The following is a 19,683-nucleotide window of genomic DNA, read 5'->3' on the forward strand; positions in this document are numbered from 1 at the left end:
CATACTAATGTACTAATGTATGGGGAGTGTGGAAATGAACACAGAGGGATCTGTGTTAAGTCTCTTCATGAATACTAAAATAACGTTAATTAAGGAAAATGTCCTTAAAAACGTTATTTTAGTGTTTTAGTGTTGATGAATAGTCCCCTATGGGAGGAGAAGTAGGAAGTAAATCAGCAATCACTGATCCTGTGCCCAAAAAGTGGCTGATGGGAGAGCACACTCAGGGGCAAACTCAGGATTTTTACAAGGGGGCTTCCACACACATATATACTGTATATATATATATATATATATATATATTACATACACACACATAGAGAAACACTAACATACATACGAGTATATATATATATATATATATATACACACACATACATATGTCACACATACCTTACACCCACACCTACTGTATGTCACACATACATTACACACCTTGCAGCGGCTGCGGGTTGTAGACCTGTGATGAGGATGGGACCTGGCAGGCTGGCACCATGTTATAAGGCCCCCTCCCCCTAGCGATAAAATGCCACGATTCGTGGCTCAATCTGGTGGGGGCGGAGCGAAATGATGAGATTCTAATGGAATCTCGTCATATTGGCTCTGCCTCCTCACGATTGACGCTCCAATCATGGCATTTTGCCATGAGGGGGTGGGGCTTAAGAAGATAGTGCCTGATCTCCAGTCTACCAGGCAAGGTTTCTGTGTACTCAGAAACCCCCCCTACATGCCCTCGTGACACTAGTGACAGGTATATGTTAGGAGGAGAGAGCAAGGGAAGGGGACCCTGCCCTTTAGGGCTTGCAATCTAAAGGGAGGTGTGTAACCAAGAGGGCGAGCCTTCTCTTTATTTTATTGCAATAGTTTCCTGTCTTTGCATGTTGTATTGTGAGATTAGGCCCATAATGAAATACTTATTGGGGCATCTCAATTTTTTGCATATTAGAAGTGTTTGTGTAGCTGTATCTGTCCTTAGTTAAAGACATTGTGCCTGAATTAGATGTGGTGCAGTTGAGCGATTATCGGCCAAGTGCGCATTGGGCATGCAATCCCACTGCACACAGACCATGTTACTCTACCTCAGCCAGGGCCGAAACTAGGATTTGTTACCTGGGGCAAGGCAGTAATTTTGCACCCCCCTGCCCTCTTCAAAAAGGTACAAAAAAAACAAATAGGGTGTTCTTTTGTGTGCCCTGGAGCACACACACTCCTGAAAAGAGTGTGTGGTTTTGTGACACAGTAATGCCCCTTGCACATTATGCCACACACAGTAATGCCCCTTATAACACATTATGCTGCACAGTAAAGTCCCTTGCACATTATGCCACACACAGTAATGCCCCTTATAACACATTATGCTGCACAGTAAAGTCCCTTGCACATTATGCCACACACAGTAATGCCTCTTATAACACATTATGCCACACAGTAATGCCCATTACACATTATTCCACAAAGTAATGCCCCTTATTACACTTCATGCCACAGAGTAATGCTCCTTACACATTATGCCACAAATTAATGCTCCTTATAACACATTATGCCACAGTAATGCCCCTTAGACATGTGACACATTAATGCCCCCTATAACACATTAATGCTCCTTACACGTTATTCCCCCCTGTGAATTGCCTCCCCCAGTGTCCCTCCAGCAGCAGGGCTCAGAGTCCGGCAGACAGGCTGGCTTGGGCTGCAGCACACTAGTGTTTGAGGGCTGCTCCTCTGCCCTCTCTCTCCCGTGGGGAGAATGTCATGCGTGACATCGTCTCGCCCGGCACCGGCATTCTGGCAGACTGGGACTCCCAGCTGCTGCTGCACATGCATAGTAACTGTGCATACTGTAATGCAGCCAGCACCATTAGTTAGCACCAGCGGGGTGACTGCGGTCGTGCCCCCTAGAACCCAGCACTCGCGGCACGTGGCCCCTAGGCCCTGCCTTAGCGATTCTTCTTGCAGTGAGGATTTCTTTGCAAAGTTTTTGACATTCAGGGACCATATGGGGGTGGTCAAGGGAAGTGGTGCCAAAAATGCCGGCACATCGCGCCCATGTTCTGAGGCGGCCATTTTGGAGGCATGTCTCAGCATACTACTGTGATCCCATATGCAGAAAACTTTGTGACAGTGTCTCAGTTCCTGCGGCCATCCTGTGCGACCATAGTGTTACTCAGGTGGTCTATTATTAAAGGATTCGCGACCACGGCGGCATGTTTGTTCACACTTGCTTGGATCTGCAAAGCCGCCAGGGGGCGTCTCAATACATTTTCAGACAGCTGCATGCGCCAGCATATTTTCACACGTCAGCTGCGTAAGGGATCGTAGCTGCGATTGCATTTAACGGACATATGTGAATCAGGCCCATAATGCACAGTCTAACAGTCTTCATTATGTGCAACTACGGTCCTGGGGCGACATGTGCAAGGTAATATAGGAGGTAAGCTCACTGCTCAGGTCCAGAGCTGTGGAGAGCTGTGACAGGGACCCGATATTTTCGGGGGTCATGACCTATTGTATAGGGGTGTGGCCAAACCTCATTAAAAAAAAAAAAGAATACTATTTGCTGCTCCACAGGGGGTAGCTGTGTGTCCTCAGCCAAGGGGACATCCAGGGGGGCACCCTAGCACACAACAGCGTGTTCCGGGCTGGGGAGACACAGGCAGCTGCCGCTGACAAGTCACGGAGAGGGGGAGGGCGGTGGACACAAACCCCCACTGGGCCCCTACATCAGCCTGTGACCAGGTAATTTGTACCCACTCCAATCCCCATCTTTGTGCCCCTGCTCGGAACAAATATTTTGGATGAGGGCCATATCAGCCACTGTCTAATGGGCAAAAGTAATGTTACCATACCATACAGAAATTTTATGTAAGCATGGGTACACTCTGGCTATATGATTAATACATTAATATGTCGCCTATAGGATGTAAAAAAAATATCACACTACAATTAGGGGGACCGTTTCTTATATTTCTCAAACTTAATATATCCAAAACAGAATTAATTATATTTCCACCGGCCAATAGTTGTTACCAACCTGATATCTTTATTACTGTTGACAACTCGACAATCAACCCCCCCCCACAAGCTCGCTGCTTAGGTGTCATCCTTCACTCTTAACTTTCCTTTGTTCCCCACATTAAATCTGTCTCTAAATCCTGTTGCATACATCTAAAGACACTGCAAAACCATCATGCACTAATTATTTCCCGCATTAACTAATGCAGTAGTCTCCTTACTGGTCTTCCCAAAAACAGACTCTTCAATCTACAATCCATTTTGAATGCAGCTGCGAGGCTGACCTTTCTCACTAAACATTCAGTGTCTGCTGATCCACTCTGTCAGTCCCTCCATTGGCTACCAGTCTTCTACCGTATTCAATATAAAATACTTACAGTCACACATAAAGCTATTAACCAAATCACACTAACATACATCTCTTCACTTATCTCAAAATATCTTCCAACCTGATGTCTCTGCTCTGAACAAGATCTGCGTCTCTCCTCCTTACACATTACTTGTTCCCATGCACAATTACAGCACTTTTTTCGGGCTGCACCAACCCTCCCACGCACAATAAGACTTTCCGCTAGTCTCCAAACATTCAAGCGTTCCCTGAAAACTCACTTCTTCAGACAAGCTTATAAGATTCCAGAACCACCCACATAACCTTTTATAGCTCTCTATCTAACTCCCTTCTTATAGTAAACACCTATCACATCTTCTCTTTCTTCAATTTAACATCCTCCTGACCCTAGGCCAACTTTCCAGTGTGATTGTATTATACAGCCCACCAAGAATATCTGCAATCGGGCTGGACCAATTTGCAATATGTAACACCTATCCTTGTGTATCAACACCTAATTCCCTATAGATTGCAAGCTAGCGAGCAGGGCCCTCTTACCTTTATGTCTGTCTTTTACATATCTTTTATGTATGTATGTTTGTCTTTTACAACCCAGTCTTGTTCAATTAATGTTGATTCAAATTGTAAAGCGCAACGGAATATGCTGTGCTATTTAAGAAACTATTAATAAATAAATAATAATATATCACACTTGCAAAGATTTGCCCATTATATGGAACATATGCTTACATGTGGTTGCACGGTTCCTAGATCTCCATGGTCTGTAGACATATTTTCTTTGTGAGTCAGAATGAAGGAAGTCGCTTTGTAGCAGTGACGCTGTAATATGGCTGAAACCCTTTTCTGACTTTACAACACTCCAAGTCACATCTGTAAGTCGTATAAATATCTGTAAAGTAATTTTTGCAGAGCTTCTGGCTTCACAAAGAGGGGAAGCCTGTTGGTGACTTATGAGGGGCCAAGAGCTGTAAGCGAAATTTAAATATTTTCAGCAGACCCCAAATGAATGCAAATGTCAAATAAAAGGCGACCTCTTCAAATTAATCTATACATGACTCAGTAATATCACAAATTCATATTAAGGGGCCTTATTTATCAACAGGTTTTATCACACGCAGCAAGTTTTAAAGCTCATTGCGTAGGATAATGGTGCTCCAGCCAATCAGCCCCCAACTGTCACCTGTTTGAGAAATGACAGTTGGGAGCTGATTGGCTGGAGCACCATGTATCTTGTTGCGTATGATAAAACTTTTTTAGAAATGGGCCCCCGAGTTTCAAAAATACAAATAATTAAACCCTCCATATTAATATATGCCTAAATTAATCACAGTCCCTTAAATGGGCCCTAAGCATCAAGTCACCATATAATAATGAAAAATTACAAAGTGAACATAAATCAGTTTTTCATTTTTACTCATCTATCTATGGGCTCGATCCAATTCAATGCGTATTGAATAGCGCCAGGAAGGAGATACTGGAGCTAGTAAATTCAGAGTGCTATTCGGGATTTCTTCTCGCACCCCTCCTGGGGTGCGAGCAGAAATCCGACAAAAATACAGGCGCGATGCCAGAAACAGCATCATGCCGTGCAGTTTAGTCGGAGAATGCCCGTTCTCACTATTAAACACCATGTTTACTGCGTGAGGGGTCCCTGACAAAACAGCGCTCTAAATTGAATAGCTCTGGGAGCTCCTTCCTGGTGCTATTCAGTTTGCATTGAATTGCATCGAGCCCATGAGTCTATGTTTGGAACAGTCATTAAAAGTGTTTTTTATTTTTTGGTTTGTCACAAATTTTAAAAAATGTTTCCTTTCCTTTTTCTTTTTTGTTTTTGCAGTTACCATAAAGAATCCAAAAAGGGAAGAAGAAAAACCTTTCAGAGACTGCGCAGATCTGTTACACGCCGGGTTTAACAAAAGTGGCGTCTATACAATATATATTAATAATGTATCGGAACCTAAAAAGGTAAATGCATTCAGCAAGCACCTATAAAAGACCATTCCCCTAAACCACTTACCCACATCCACATTTTACCAACACCCATCTCAAAACAGTCACCCATGTTCCTTTTGTTTGGTGAAAAAACATGCCGGTTGGGTCGCATGCTTAGGTTTAGGGAAACAAGACTTAAGTGCTTTATGTATCTAGTGACGCAGTGTGGTATAACATTCAGGGTCAGAGATCAGGGTAATGTACGTAATGATCAGTCTTGTAGATACCGAATTTAACAGGGCTCTAGATGAAGTCTGCAGGTGAATAAGAATCCCTATTTTGCATTACTCCTTGCATTGTCCTCCCACTTTGATGTCATATATCCTCTTATTATGTAGTCTCTATGACAGCGTTGCTATGGGTAACATTGCGTGCCATCATGGTGATCAATTTCACTGTCTGAATTCTGCACATATTAAGTGATTTGGGCAGGGTATGAGGATCATGAATACCTCTTATGCTATGCTAGCTCTTATTAAAGAGAATTGGGTGGCCGACCGCCTGTTATACCAGCACTCCCCTCCCCCACCCGCATAGCGCTGCATGGGGATCGCACATCGAATCCCCAGATCAAGTGAGCACGCAGTAAGATCTGGAGGTGCGATGTACGAGCCCCAAGGGGGCGCGCACCGGCCGATGTCATGCCCACACACGGTACGATATAGCAGGGATATTGTACCAATCCGTCGGATGGGCTGCGATATCGCACCGTGTATGGGCACCTATGCATCTCTACAATCCAGACTGCCCCGGCAGCATTTCAAAATATATAAATGTGGCGAATTGCAAAGCAAAAAGCGTCTGATTATTTGTGCCACTTTCCGCATTGCTTTTTAAATACACCGCCGACAATGAATACTGCACAAAAATGTTTAATTTTTGAGTTTAGTTTCTGTTAAAAATTATATATAATATTTACTTTCATTTAAAAATCTATGTTACTCTAAGTTAGTTCTAGGGAAGGTTTGAACGTTAGAAGCGATGGCCCCCTACCACCTTACCACTGCTACGAGCAGCTTTGTTTGCACATCTGAGTTACGGCCTAGTTATTTATATTTTTACATATATTTGCAAATCAGTGTAATATTTGGTCCATTTATATAAATGTCATCTTTTCTGATCTCAAATTTCAAAGACGATGTTGTTTTTCCAATAACATTTACTAAGCCCGGATCACATTTAGTCTGCTGGTCTGACTGCATTGCTACTGTGCATTCTTTATTTTATTAACAGTTATTTTAGTTTATTTAATATGGTCAGAAGAAGTGTCCCGGGGCACCAGGATTACAGCAAAGTGTGTGTTGTGCAGGTTAGATTTACCGGCGTTTGTAGAGCACGCAACTTCTTAGGCGCAGCTAGCCTAGATTGTAAATCACGCAACTGCACAACTTTATGTATTGATGGTAGGAAACACAGCAAAGGATGGCTTCCAAATATCTAAATCACTCACTGCTATTCCTTATATCTGTGTGCCACACAGCTCTTTCCTTATTCCTCCTGGACTAATTCCCAAATTGTAAACTGAGGAATGAGGACGAAATACAGTAGAGCCTTGAGACGTTAAATCCTCCATGTGCGAGATGAAAACACTCGCCAGTCTAGAATAACACTTCAGCCCCAGACCAGGTCGCTCTTCCGAACATGCTCAAGTCTACATTCCCAGGCCAACTTCTCCAGATTTATTTTGGTAATCTGTTATCTCAACAGTAGCACAGATAATCAGGAAGCTCTTGTTTAAATACCAGACTAGGCTTCAACAAAGGGCCGATTGGAAATGTTTTGCAGGATTTCATACTAGCGGCAGGTAGGTACTGTAGCACTAAATGTGCTCACTTCTTAGCATTGTATTACTTTATTTCTTAGAATAATTACATTCTAAGGGGCCTATTCATTAAGCGTAAAAATTCTCTGGAGATAATTAGCTTTAGAACTCTCATGGAGTTCTAGCTAATTATAGGTGGAATTCATCATTCCACCTCTCCATAAGTATCTATTCCGAAAACCTGTCATTTTTGCGATGACAGCTTTTCGGGAAATAGATACTTTTCCTGCCTACACTACCTTATCGCATCTGGAAACAGTGCTGCGCATGCGCTGTTACATCTGTAAAACCAGCGCATGCGCAGCACTGCCTACTGATGCGTTAAGTTTCGTACCCCCCCGATCCCCCCCACCCCCCTCCCCCCCTCCGCTCACCTTCCCCCCCCCCCCCGACTTACCTGTCCGCGCAGCAGCCTCCGGCTCCGTCCTGCTGGTCTGTCATGTGGTTTCCCTGCAGACCACATGACAGATTAGAAAAAAAATATTTTTCTTTTTTTTCTTTTTCTAAACTTTCTTGTGCTCTGCTGGGGAGCACACATGACAGAGCAGCCTCCGGAGCCTGCGGATGGAGCAGAGCGCCGGAGGGACTCGTCGGGGGACCTGCACACGCGGATACAGGTAAGTGGATTCTGCTATTCGCCACCTCACAGTCGCGAATAGTAACTGCATCAAATTCCGAAAATGTATAATTTTCGGAATTTGATGAATACCATAATTTCCACATCCCCATACTAATGTACTAATGTACTAATGTACTAATGTATGGGGAGTGTGGAAATTAACGCAGGGAATTTAGCAAGGAAATATCTGTGATATCTCCTGTGCTAAATGGCTACATGAATACCAAAATAACGTTATTTAAGGAGAATGTCCTTAAAAACGTTATTTTAGTGTTGATGAACAGGCCCCTAAGCGCGGTCACGTTCTCAGGCTATTCTTTGTGAAAAATACCGAGAAGTGCGGAGACTGGTTTTGCGAGGACAGAGCTCTCTCTCGCAAGCTTTGTCCCTGCACGCAATATTTGATACAGCCTTGCGACGTATTCAATTATCGCAATGCAAATTTTGGTAAATGTATCACATCCTATTCTGATAAATATTCCCCTTATTATTTATTTATTTATTTACAGGTTGCTTATATATATATATATATATATATATATATATATATATTGCTTTACAGAGAATATTTAATTATTCACATCAGTCCCTGCCCTGGCAGAGCTTGCAATCTATATTGCTTACCACTTGGATACGGGCTGGGGTTAAAGTGGGCAGGAATGAGGGGGAACTAGTTCCCCCTCCACCACGTCCCTGCATAGAAGTCCTTCAGACAGAGTACCCGTTGTGTCTGGCGGCGGCCGCCTCCCCATCCTTGGCTCCATGTTCCTCCTCCGCCCATGGCCTACCCCTCCGTGCCGTGAAGAGGAGCAAGGAGTGCTAAAAATGGATCTAAAATGTATTGCACACTGTCATAGCTCCCATAGATTCTGGAGGCCTAGGCGGCCATCAGGTCCCCGACCATTCACTGTAAAGTTTCCTAAGCAACAACAATGTGTGTGTGTAAAGATCAGTTGTCACATTGTTCTGGCCTCTCAGAGGGCTCTATTTACTACAATCCGCATTGGTAATGCAGATTGTAGTGTGACATTACCGACTGAATTCACATTGCAATATCACAGGGATTTACTACAAATCCCTTGCAGGGACAGAGCTTGCGAGAAAGCTCTGTCCCTGCGAATCCCCTCCGCACACTAGTCACGGTACTTTCGCAAAAAAATACCGTGACTAGTGCCCCGCGCATACGCCGACTGACCGTCGCTGCTACCCCCGGTGCTAAGCCCCGCCCCCCGCAACCCCCTCTCTCCATTAATTACACTTACCTGCATGATCCTGGCTCCGGTGATGTCTTCCATTCCTCCGGTCAGGTGATATCCCATACTGCACTGGGACCCGATCACCTGATGGGACCAGAGGGGAGACATCACCGGAGCCCAGACCACCGGTCCCTGGAGTCAGGTAAGTTCATTTTTTTTTTTACTTTTTTAACTTTTTTACAGTGAATCAGCTTGTGGTCTGTTTAACAGAGATCATTGTGGGGTCTGTTTAGACCACACAGCTGATCACTGGGGCCGGCTTCCGGCTCTGCTCTCCCCGTTAGAGCAGAGTAGGAGGCCGGTAACTGGGGGAGACCCTGGATAACGCCTCCTCCAGGTGGCGTTATTATCACAGGGCTTTCCCCAATATTTTTTTACAATTTATTTTTAGTAACTTTGGTCGGATCACACTTCCCATTACAATTATGGGAAATGCGATCTGATTACTAAAAATAAGTGATACTTAGGAGTTGGAGTAGAATTTTACGAATTCTACTCCAATTGCCCTGTAATAACTATAGGTGATACTAAAATAACGTGAAAAGGGTGTGAAAACACAAAAAAACATTTATCACTTTATTTTAGTAAAAATAATGTTAATAAATAGAGCCCAGAGTAACACTGCCCAGGGCAGGATGTACTAAATGGAAAACACGGTAAAAACCCTGTTTCCGGGGTTTTACCGCATTTTTTGTATGTACAGTATCAATCAGCTGGCCGCCGGGTCTCCGATGCGGAGGCTGGCGTTACCCTATAGAAGCCTATGGGCTTCTACCTCCTTGCGCTGCTATGAGGGATCCGATCGGATCCCTCCCAGCATGCCCCACAGACGCCGCATCACTCTGCGCATGCGCAGATGGACTCCCGGGTTATAAACCCGGAAGTCCACGGCACAGAGCTCATCGCAGAGGACAGCTCTTATCGGAAGAGCTGTCCTTTGCGCTACTGATCGCATATATTAGTACATACGCAATCAGTGGGAATGCGTAGCATGGCGGGATGTACTTCGCAAGGTTAGTGCATCCCACCCCCAGTATGGTGGGGGGTGGGGGGGTGAGTAGGTGGAGGAGCACTTTAAGCACTGGATATGGGTGTGGTACTATCAACATTCAGAATTTCGACATGGATATTATGCTGACATTGTGCAGGTTCAATAGTTGACATGTTGACATAACGTTTTCTAGGGGCTGGTTCAGCAGTGCACTGCTGATTGCAGACGCCCTATTATCAGGAATCTGTGTGTGCGCAGGCCCCATTCTGTGAGTGTGCAGAATGGGTCCTGCGTAGTCGCTCGTAGCCCCTTCTGTGCCTCTGCCTGATTGACAGACAGAGGCATTTAAGGGGCAGTGCAGGGACGGCCGGTGTTCCCAGAAATGGAGGTGCATCCGCCCGGTTTTCCAGGAGTGGCAAGGCCATGGATTGGCTCGACCAACGCAGTGTCCTGGCCTTGCAAGCCAGCCAGGCTTACTCAGCTGGCTGGTGGCCTGGCGCCGTCCACCATCGTGCCCATCGACCACCGATGGTCGCGAGGGTGATCCCAGCCTGCTACCTCTGTCGCAGTGTTGGGATTGCAAATGCAGCAGGGGGTGTCATACAGGGGGTCTCATACACCTCCTGCTGCATTTGCATTATTGCAAGTATCGAAATTGCGAAGCTGCCTGCGTGCAGCCCTGCAAATCCGATCGATGCTGAATCAGTCCTATCTCTAGCCCTAAATCTGTAATGTCAACATTGTGACTGTTGACTAATCAACTGTCGACATAACGTAACTGTTGACATTCGGAGATTCAGAATTACTACATACCCAGGGACACATGCATCAGAACTTAATTAACCTACCATGTATAGGTTTGGAGTATGGGAAAACACCAGAAAAGCCAGAGGAATCCCAAACAAACAAAGAGAGAACATACAGACTCCACACAGATAGGGCCTTTCTCAGAATCCAAGCCTTGGCCCCAGCACTGTGATGCAGCAATGCACAGTAATGTATCACTGTGCTGCCCACTTAGCATGGCTAGTTGATGACTGTACCTACTGACAAATTGCGTTCCACTTCCAAGTTATCAGATAAGATCACTACTGATTGGAAAGCAAATTATTTTGGTTCCTCATTGATCTAAAACGAGTTATTTTCCCTGTCATACACTGTAGCCCATGATATGTAACCTCAATGGCGAGGGAGATTTCTTTTATATGACTGGATCCCACTCAGCTTCAGTTTATATCAGGAATAATAACCATACAGAGGCGTTCCCTTGCTGAATGCCGGCTGTCTATACCACCTGTGTACCTTGTTTTGTATCCACATGTGAAAACCACCTTCCATTTCACAGGCAAAGATTATTATTTCAATGAGATTTCCTTTCTTAGCAGTGGGTCATATAGCAAGTTTCTCCCTGTAAAAGGAATTTTATTATATGTCCTGAGTGGTGGATTTGGAATGTGGCCATACCTCATATATTTTCATTGGAACACCATTTGCACTATTCACACAGTTTACAGTACAGTATATGGGAAATACTTAATAGAAGCAGTGATGATTTTACTGATAATTGGAAGCAGTGAAACTCGGATACTCTACCCATTCGTACGTACTTTGGGCCTGATTCAGAGCCGGACGCTATTTGCGCTCGCTCGTTCAGAAAAAGGGGCCGGATATTTAAATTGAGCGCTCGCTCTTTGCGGTCTGTTGACGCCTCTATGTCTGAACAAGCGAACGAAACATGCGCTCGCTATTTTTTAAAATAAGCCCCCTGGCCGCTCGCATCCTACGTCACCTCCGCTATTTATTAGATTAATCGAGTACATCGAAAGGCATCTGAACTGTTCGCAGTGCTTGTGGTAGCATTTTCCTACTACGATCATGTGAGCAGTTCAGGCTAAAAGACAACCTAGTGACGTAGTCGATGACGCTGCTTTGTTAATTATGCACACCCTTAAAACGCCCATTTTGACCGTTTGGCACGCCTGCGTTCGGATCTACACTCCCCGTTTTCAAGCACCTTCCCCTGTTACCACCCACAAACGCCTCATTCTGTCACTCAAATTAGCAGGCACTCGCTATTTTGCGAGCACACAATTTCCGACCGTAATGACTGGTTCGCGCATGCGTATTACAACCCATACGCATGCGCAGTTGTGCGAACATCGCTCGGAGCGAACGAGCGGCCGCTTACGAGCGGCTCTGAATCAGGCCCTTTATGTATAGAACAATCTTTATCACAAAAATTCTGATGTTCCATTTAAACCAAGGCAATTCTTTTCGTGAGGGTACAGATGTCTCACATGTATAAGTCACTATTTATGACCTACAGGCATTATTGTACACTATGACGCAGCGATCATCGGTGATCTGATTCGTAGTTATGTCACAGGCTGCATCTGTGATCCCGTACGCAGTAAACATGGCTGCGGTGTCTCATTACGTGTGGCCATTCTCACCGTGGGGTTACTCAGACGTACGATAATCGACTGATCTGTGGCCGATGCTGCGTCTTTGTTAGGAGTCATTTGGATTTGCAAAGCCACCGGTGGACGTCACAATACAAATATCGGCGGCTGCACCATTTGAGTACAAATTGGCAGCTGTAGTGGGTTTAGCGAACATCTCACAATCAGGCCCTATATCCATGGTCAAACACAGGCTTTTGTGGGGGGGGGGTTCCTTGTGTGTATCAAATTAACCCCTCCCTCTCCTTATAGACCAGTAAATCTCAGCAGTAGACCGCACCCTTGGTCAGTCAGGGAAGAGTTTCTGGGAACTTAGAACCCCCCCTGAGTGCGCCACTGGTATTCATAAAAAAAGAAAAGGCAATGGCCGTCGGTGCACTGCAAATCTGTCTATGGGCGGGATGCGGCAAAGGGAGAAATGTGATCAAACACCGAAAAGGTGGTTTGGCCGCATTTCTCATATGCACCAAGCCCAGGAATGCGAAGCACACAAGGGGGGGCTCGGTTGTGGTGGGTAATGCCATCTCCTGATTGGCGTTACCCTATATCTCCAATCAGGTCCCTTGCAGAACCTCCCATGGCTTCTGCGTCCTTCTGCGCATGCACAGAAGGATGCCAGAGGGGCTTCTGGGTCATAGACCTGGAAGTCCCTCCCAGGGGCGCCAAGAGAGGGGGAACGGGTACAGTTTACCCGGGCCCGGGTCTGGCGCCACCCTCCCCTCACTTCCTCCCTCCTCCCTCCCTCTGCAGCAGTGTGCTGGGCTGCATTGGGAGATTGCTTGCGGCTACTAAGCAGCATCCAGAGCAATCTCATATGCCTGAAGTGGGGAGCGATCACACTGATCGCGCCCCCCTCTGGCTTTGCGCCGGGCTGAGGGGCTCACAGTGCCCCCTCCCCGGCGCACAGCGATTAGGCCACGCTCCCTCTTTACCGGGGCCCCGCGTGGCTCTCTACGCCCCTGGTCCCTCCATCGCAAAGGACTGCTCTTACCGAGAGAGCGGTTCTTTGCGGTGTTCGGTGTACCAACGTTGCTAAAGCCAGCATGGATGAGAAGTGTGGCAGGATGCACCCAGCTATCCTGCAAATGACAGCAGGAGGATTTTGGGGGTCATTCAGACCCACTCGCAAGCGGCAGTACACTCGCAAGTGGGTCGATGTTCCCCACTGCGCATGCGCACGACGGAGGGACCTCCGTCGTGCGCATACGCGAGACCCGGACTGCGACAGCCAAGCTGCCGCTCCGGGTCTCCCACCAAAGGGGGCGTGCTGTCTATGGTGACTGACAGCACGCCCCCTTTGGTGGGTGTGCCGGGGGCGTGCGTGCCAGACGGAGGCGTTCCCAGGGGCACGCCTACCGTCTGAAGCCGGCTCCACTGACATCACTAGTGATGTCAGTGGGAGTGATTTTGGCTCTGATAGAGCCAAAATCACTCCAGGGCTTGTGGCTGGGAAACCCTACCGCAGGGTCTCCGTCGCAAGTCCGATGGTCGCGATGGTCAAGACCATCGCGACCATCTTTTTGGACACTCGTATATGCTGTGGGTGGTGACCCACAGCTATACGAGCGTCCAGGAGGACGCTCCATTTTAATGGAGGAGGGCCCTGATTCAGAGCGAGCGCTCTGGTCAGAGCGTCCGGCTCTGAATCAGGCCCTTTGTTCATACATTCTAATTGTAGTACCTATAGTTACAGAGTGCTGTCACTGTCACTTATAATTAGAGATGAGCGGGTTCGGATCTCAGAGATCAGAACCCACCCAAATTTAGGGGCTCCGGGGCGATCCGAGCGAAGCCCTGGACAATAAGGATCACATTAGTAGCCTTGGTCGTGATTGTGGTATGAAAACAAAAATTTATAACTGGATAAAGATGCGTCATGGTATATTTTGCCTTTATCTGTATAATGAGTTTGATGCCATACTTCCATAATTAATCAAAGTGATAAACCAGCTACTTATCTGTATAAATTGCTCTCATAATTGATCAGGAATATTCCCTTATAAGAACGGGGACATAATGAATATTTCCGTCACTAAACATTGGCTGCGCTGCTATATGCATAATGTGCTTTCATTGCTGCCCAATTATCAAATATGCAAATTAGCATTACACAGATGCAAATGAGGCAGAAGAGCAGCATAGATTAGAGGAGGCTATAGAATGTGCCATGTGCGATGAATACAAATTAGGCTCTTAAAGTTTAAGTACTGTACATGTTCTGGCAATTTGAATTAGCATGTAGCTTCACTGCTAATGAGCTATAGCAAATGTCCACGCCATTTATTAGACAATGCAATCATATATGCACCATATATTTATGGTAACTAGCACGTTAGTGTTTTGTAACTATTAAATAAATGAGTATGCTGTGTATATATAGATATATATATATATAAAAAAATATTATTATTATTATTACATTTTATTTATAGGGCGCGACAAGAGGTCCGCAGCACCATACATACAGTAAAGGGTACACAGAACATTACATTACAATACAGTAACCAAATTATAATCAGAGCACAAGTAACAATTAGCAGCACAATTCTCCATACACAGTACAGCTGGGAAGGTGAAGGCTGTCATAAAAGTGCTAGAGAAGAGGGCTGTGAGACAGTGGGGAGGAGGACCCTGCTCCTAGGAGCTTACAATCTAGGGGAGAGGGGAGACAGACAGATGGTATGAGGCAAGAGTGTGTAGAGGGGGACCTGAGTGCAGGAAGTAAGCTAGGTAGAGATGGCTGAGGCGGGAGGGATATAGACCTGGTAACATGGTTATGTGGTGGAAGGGTATGCTTTGATGAACAGGTGGGTTTTCAGTGTACGTTTGAAGCTCTGCAAGGTCTGGGAGAGCTTAATCGAGTGAGGGAGCTCGTTCCAGTGAAGGGGGGCTACACAAGCAAAATCTTTATGTATACACGTATAGGCAAACAGTCTCAGGGCAGAAGAATTGAAGAGGCTGCGGGCTGCTCATTATTTCATCGACTAATCCCATTAATACTAATTTTAAAAAAACAGTGATTTTCTTAATTACTGGTAAAGTACATGTAAAGTGATCACAGGTTTAGGCCCTGTGCTGCACTGAGGGCTAAAGAATTGTCAGCGAGTGGCTTAGGGTGGTAACACTTCAACATCTAGGCTTGCATGAGCAATTGCACTGATCGAGAATTAATCCCGTCACATGTTGTCTGTGTGCACAACCAACAAGCGACATGATTAATGTAATGAGATATGTAACACGTGAACGGGGGGCAATCCCAGCAGTCAGCATATAACAGTACACAAGGGACAATGGTCCTCATAGTTTGATACCTCTTAAACCAATATGTGAGATAATGAATCCATCAGATATGACTGGATTATTACCATTCACATACGCTTTTATTGGAGGCACGCCCACTGAGATATTGGGCCATTTTCCAGCGATCACCGCCATCCGTGCAGCGTGTGCAGCCAGCGTCAGGACGCCAATAATAACTACAGCGCATTCAACAGCCATATTGAAGGTTTTACATTTTACATCTAAAGGAACCTGTATCTTTCTCTTGTTCCTCTTTCTTAAAGGTTTATTGCAATATGGAGTCCGTAGGTGGAGGCTGGACGGTCATTCAGCACCGAGAGGACGGAACGGTGGATTTTCAGAGAGGTTGGAAAGAGTACAAAATGGTAAGACCACCAGGAAGGGAACGCTCATGCTAAGGACGGGATGTATTCGCACTGAAATGCTGATTGGCTGGTACTTTATCTCCATACAAAGCTTAGTAAATAGACCCCTTAGTCACTGAGACATCCTAGTAATCATGGCAAAGATGATGCAGATAACAATGTATGGATAACATACAGATGCTTCCTCATACACTATTGCTGCAGTTGCGCCAAACATCCCTTCTCGGCGCGCCAGGTCCATTGCGGCTCCCCTTGTGGTGAGTATGTTTTCTGCGGCTTTTTTGCTAGGATGTGCACCTTAATTACAATCAGATGGGAAAACCGCTACATGAGTCTGTACTGATTCACACGGGTGCCAGGAGGGGGGGGGGCCGGAGGGGGTACTAATTACCTGGGCCCAGGCTTGCTAGAGGGGCTTGGTGGGGGCCCAGGTCTGTTGCCACCCCCTCCTTCATGTCAGCTGAGCAGCCCACCACACACTGCTGTGTGCTGGGCTGCACAGGGAAACTGCTTGCTGCTGATTGCCCACCCCCCCCCCTGGAATTTGCACTTGCTGATGGGCTCACAGCGCCCCCTCCCCATTGCGCAGCACAGCGCTGCAACCATACTTGCCTACCCTCCCGATTTGGTCGGGAGCCTCCCGAAAATCGGGTGCCGCTCCCCGACCTCCCGGGAAAGCAGGCAAGCCTCCCGCGATCAGCGACACGTCCAACCCCCCTGCACTTGCTATAAAAATCCCGGCAGCGGAGGGGCCAGTGACGCGATTCGCGCTGAATCGCGTCATCACGGCCCCGCCCCCTGCCTCACAATGCCTTTAAAACTGGCATTGTAAAGAGGGGGCGGAGCAGCGATGACGCGATCGCGATGACACGCCCCCATGCTCTGCCCCAAAATGCATGTCACTGCCGGGCCACGCCCCCTTTTCGTCGCGACCTGCCCCCCGCCGAGAAAGCTCAACAGCTCCCTCCCGGAAGGAGGGAGTGAAACGTCGGCATCTATGGCTGCAACTATTTATTTTCATTTTATATTTTTAAGGGGGCACGGCCACGGCTCCCACGATTAGGCCACGCCCCCTTCACTCGGGCCGGCTAATGGCAGCCCTGCTGATCCATGTGATATGCGACACAGGCCCGTATACAATTTGGAGCGAAAAGCCATTTTCACGTGTTTTTGGCGAAATTTTTTTTCGCCGATGACGTCATTTTCGCCTGTTTTGGTTTTACCCCGTATTCAATTTGAAAGACTTTCCGCCTAGGAGGAAAGTCAATGCAATGTACCATGCGAAATAGTTTCACCTATGAACTGCAGGCAGAAAAAAGTGCAGAATTGGGGTTTTGGGGTGCAACGTTGCGGGAACCCCCCTGCAGCCTTCAGACAGTACCCCAAAGGTAATCTGTGTCAAAATTTAAAAAAAAAAACACTTAAGGATCAAAAAATTATTTTGAAAAAGGGGGCGAAAAATAAAAAGTTGGGGTACAAAGTTAAAAACTAGCAAACATGACTCTGGGGGGTCCCCAAGTATGCCCCAAGTGTTTTTTGATTGCAGGTACTTGCAGCAGGTGAATTTTTCACGCTTTTTACAACTACACTTTAGCAACTTTTAAATATGCTGACCCCCATTTTCAAGTAACCCAAATTTGTTGGGAACAGTATCGCCGCTCAGCTCATATTGAATAGGGGTCACAGTTCCGTTCATAAACAGACTCCCATTCCATGCGTAAAAGACTCTACACCGCTCGCCGTGGCTCACTAACGCCAGGTATTTTGCGCTGCACGGTCTATTGAGGCTAGGTGTATGAGGACACAATAATCAGCTGGTGCAAGATACCACTATATAACCTTATGCCTTTGTGACAACCATAAGGGGACAGGGAATCTGAATCTGTACAAGAACATTGCAGGGTTATGTTTCATGCTTTCAGGCAATTCATCTTGGGAGATATTGCTACAAGCAAAGGCTGGTAATCCCGGCTTTGGGTCAGTTCTAGGCATAGCATGGTGAATGAAATCAGCCAGCTTTGACTTTTTTAAGCTCTCTAGCAATGTATTATTTTATATTTTACTTCACTGGATAGTTTTCCATGATAATATCTAGAGTTGACTTTGGAGCTAGTTCTGTCCCGTGCAAGTAATCATATCACACAATAATTGTACTTATAATAGTGTGCCTGTTTTACATTCTTTGATAAATGTTACGGCATGATAGTATTTTTAGAAATTGTCATTATAGCTGGCGATATACCATTATTATTTTATGCTTGAGGTGGCAGCTTAACTAAAGGAGAAAAAGCAGAAACTGGTAAATATAATTAATGGAAAATTGAGAAGTTTTGATTATGTAATCACAGAGGAATATATTTGATAAAATTGCCCTGTTTACTTTAGCAAAGTGGTATATATTTATTAAGCTACAGTTATTAAATAAGGAACTATGGGCCTGATTCAGACCCACTCGCGAGCGGCTGTCCGCTCGCAAGTGGGTCGATGTTATGCACTGAGCATGCGCACGACGGAGGGAGCTCCGTCGTGCGCATGCGCCAGACGCGACGAGTGAAGGAAAGTCCTTCGCTCGTTGTGTCCGATCAAAGGGGGCGTGCTGTCAATGTTGATTGACAGCACGCCCCCTTTGGTAGGCGTGCCGGGGGCGTGCCTCCCTGACGGGGGCATTCCCACGGGAACGCCTCCCGTCAGAAGCCGGCCCACTGACATCACTAGTGATGTCAGTGGGAGTGATTTTGGCTCTGATAATGTTGTGGGAACGCCCCCGTCAGGGAGGCACGCCCCCGACACGCCCACCAAAGGGGGCGTGCTGTCAATCAACATTGACAGCACGCCCCCTTTGATCGGACACAACGAGCGAAGGACTTTCCTTCGCTCGTCGCGTCTGGCGCATGCGCACGACGGAGCTCCCTCCGTCGTGCGCATGCTCAGTGCATAACATCGACCCACTTGCGAGCGGACAGCCGCTCGCGAGTGGGTCTGAATCAGGCCCTATATGTTCCCAAGTAAATTAAAACTGTGAAAATATAAACATTTCGGGGCCTATTCATCAAACGATAATTGGCCCAGTAACCATGCGGAAACGCTAGTTTCCTCATATTTAAGTTACCAGACCATCTTCAGACGACCCTTGTTCTCGTATCCCTGCTCCTTTCTATGGGAAGGAGTTCCGGGGATGCCAAGAGGGATCTGAGCGGATCCTTCCGCCATCTCCTCACTACCTCCCCAGCGGTTTTAGCCGGGACGACTGGGAGCAGGTAAGTAACACAGCTACAGAAGTAGTTGCGATACTAACCACGGGGACAACTGCTTTGCAGAGCATTTGAACCCGCACCAGAGCAATGATGAATTGCTCCGGTGTCACGTTTCCCCCGCTGCGAGTTGGATACTTAAGTATCCTTCTCAGCGAGTTCAAAACTTCATCATCGGAGGGCATGCGGCCTTCGATGATGAATAGGCCCCTTGCTCTGAGGCTTTCTCTGTTTGGGAAGCAATCGGGAAGCCGACTGCCTATA

The 19,683-nt window shown here is 46.4% G+C and overlaps 1 protein-coding gene across 2 annotated transcripts in view; it reads left to right on the top strand.

The window, feature by feature from the left end:
* The window catches only part of ANGPT1 (angiopoietin 1), a 409,517-nt gene that overhangs the window by 311,538 nt on the left and 78,296 nt on the right, over nt 1-19,683 (top strand). For both annotated transcript variants that reach the window (XM_088450785.1, XM_088450786.1), the window contains exons 5-6: nt 5,199-5,326; nt 16,067-16,168. In XM_088450785.1, the coding sequence (XP_088306911.1) occupies nt 5,199-5,326; nt 16,067-16,168 (230 nt within the window). The remainder of the gene's footprint in view (nt 1-5,198; nt 5,327-16,066; nt 16,169-19,683) is intronic.

The sequence above is a fragment of the Taudactylus pleione genome, unplaced genomic scaffold (assembly GCF_031769625.1).
Source record: "Taudactylus pleione unplaced genomic scaffold, aTauple2 ptg000524l, whole genome shotgun sequence".
Classification (NCBI taxonomy): domain Eukaryota; kingdom Metazoa; phylum Chordata; class Amphibia; order Anura; family Myobatrachidae; genus Taudactylus; species Taudactylus pleione.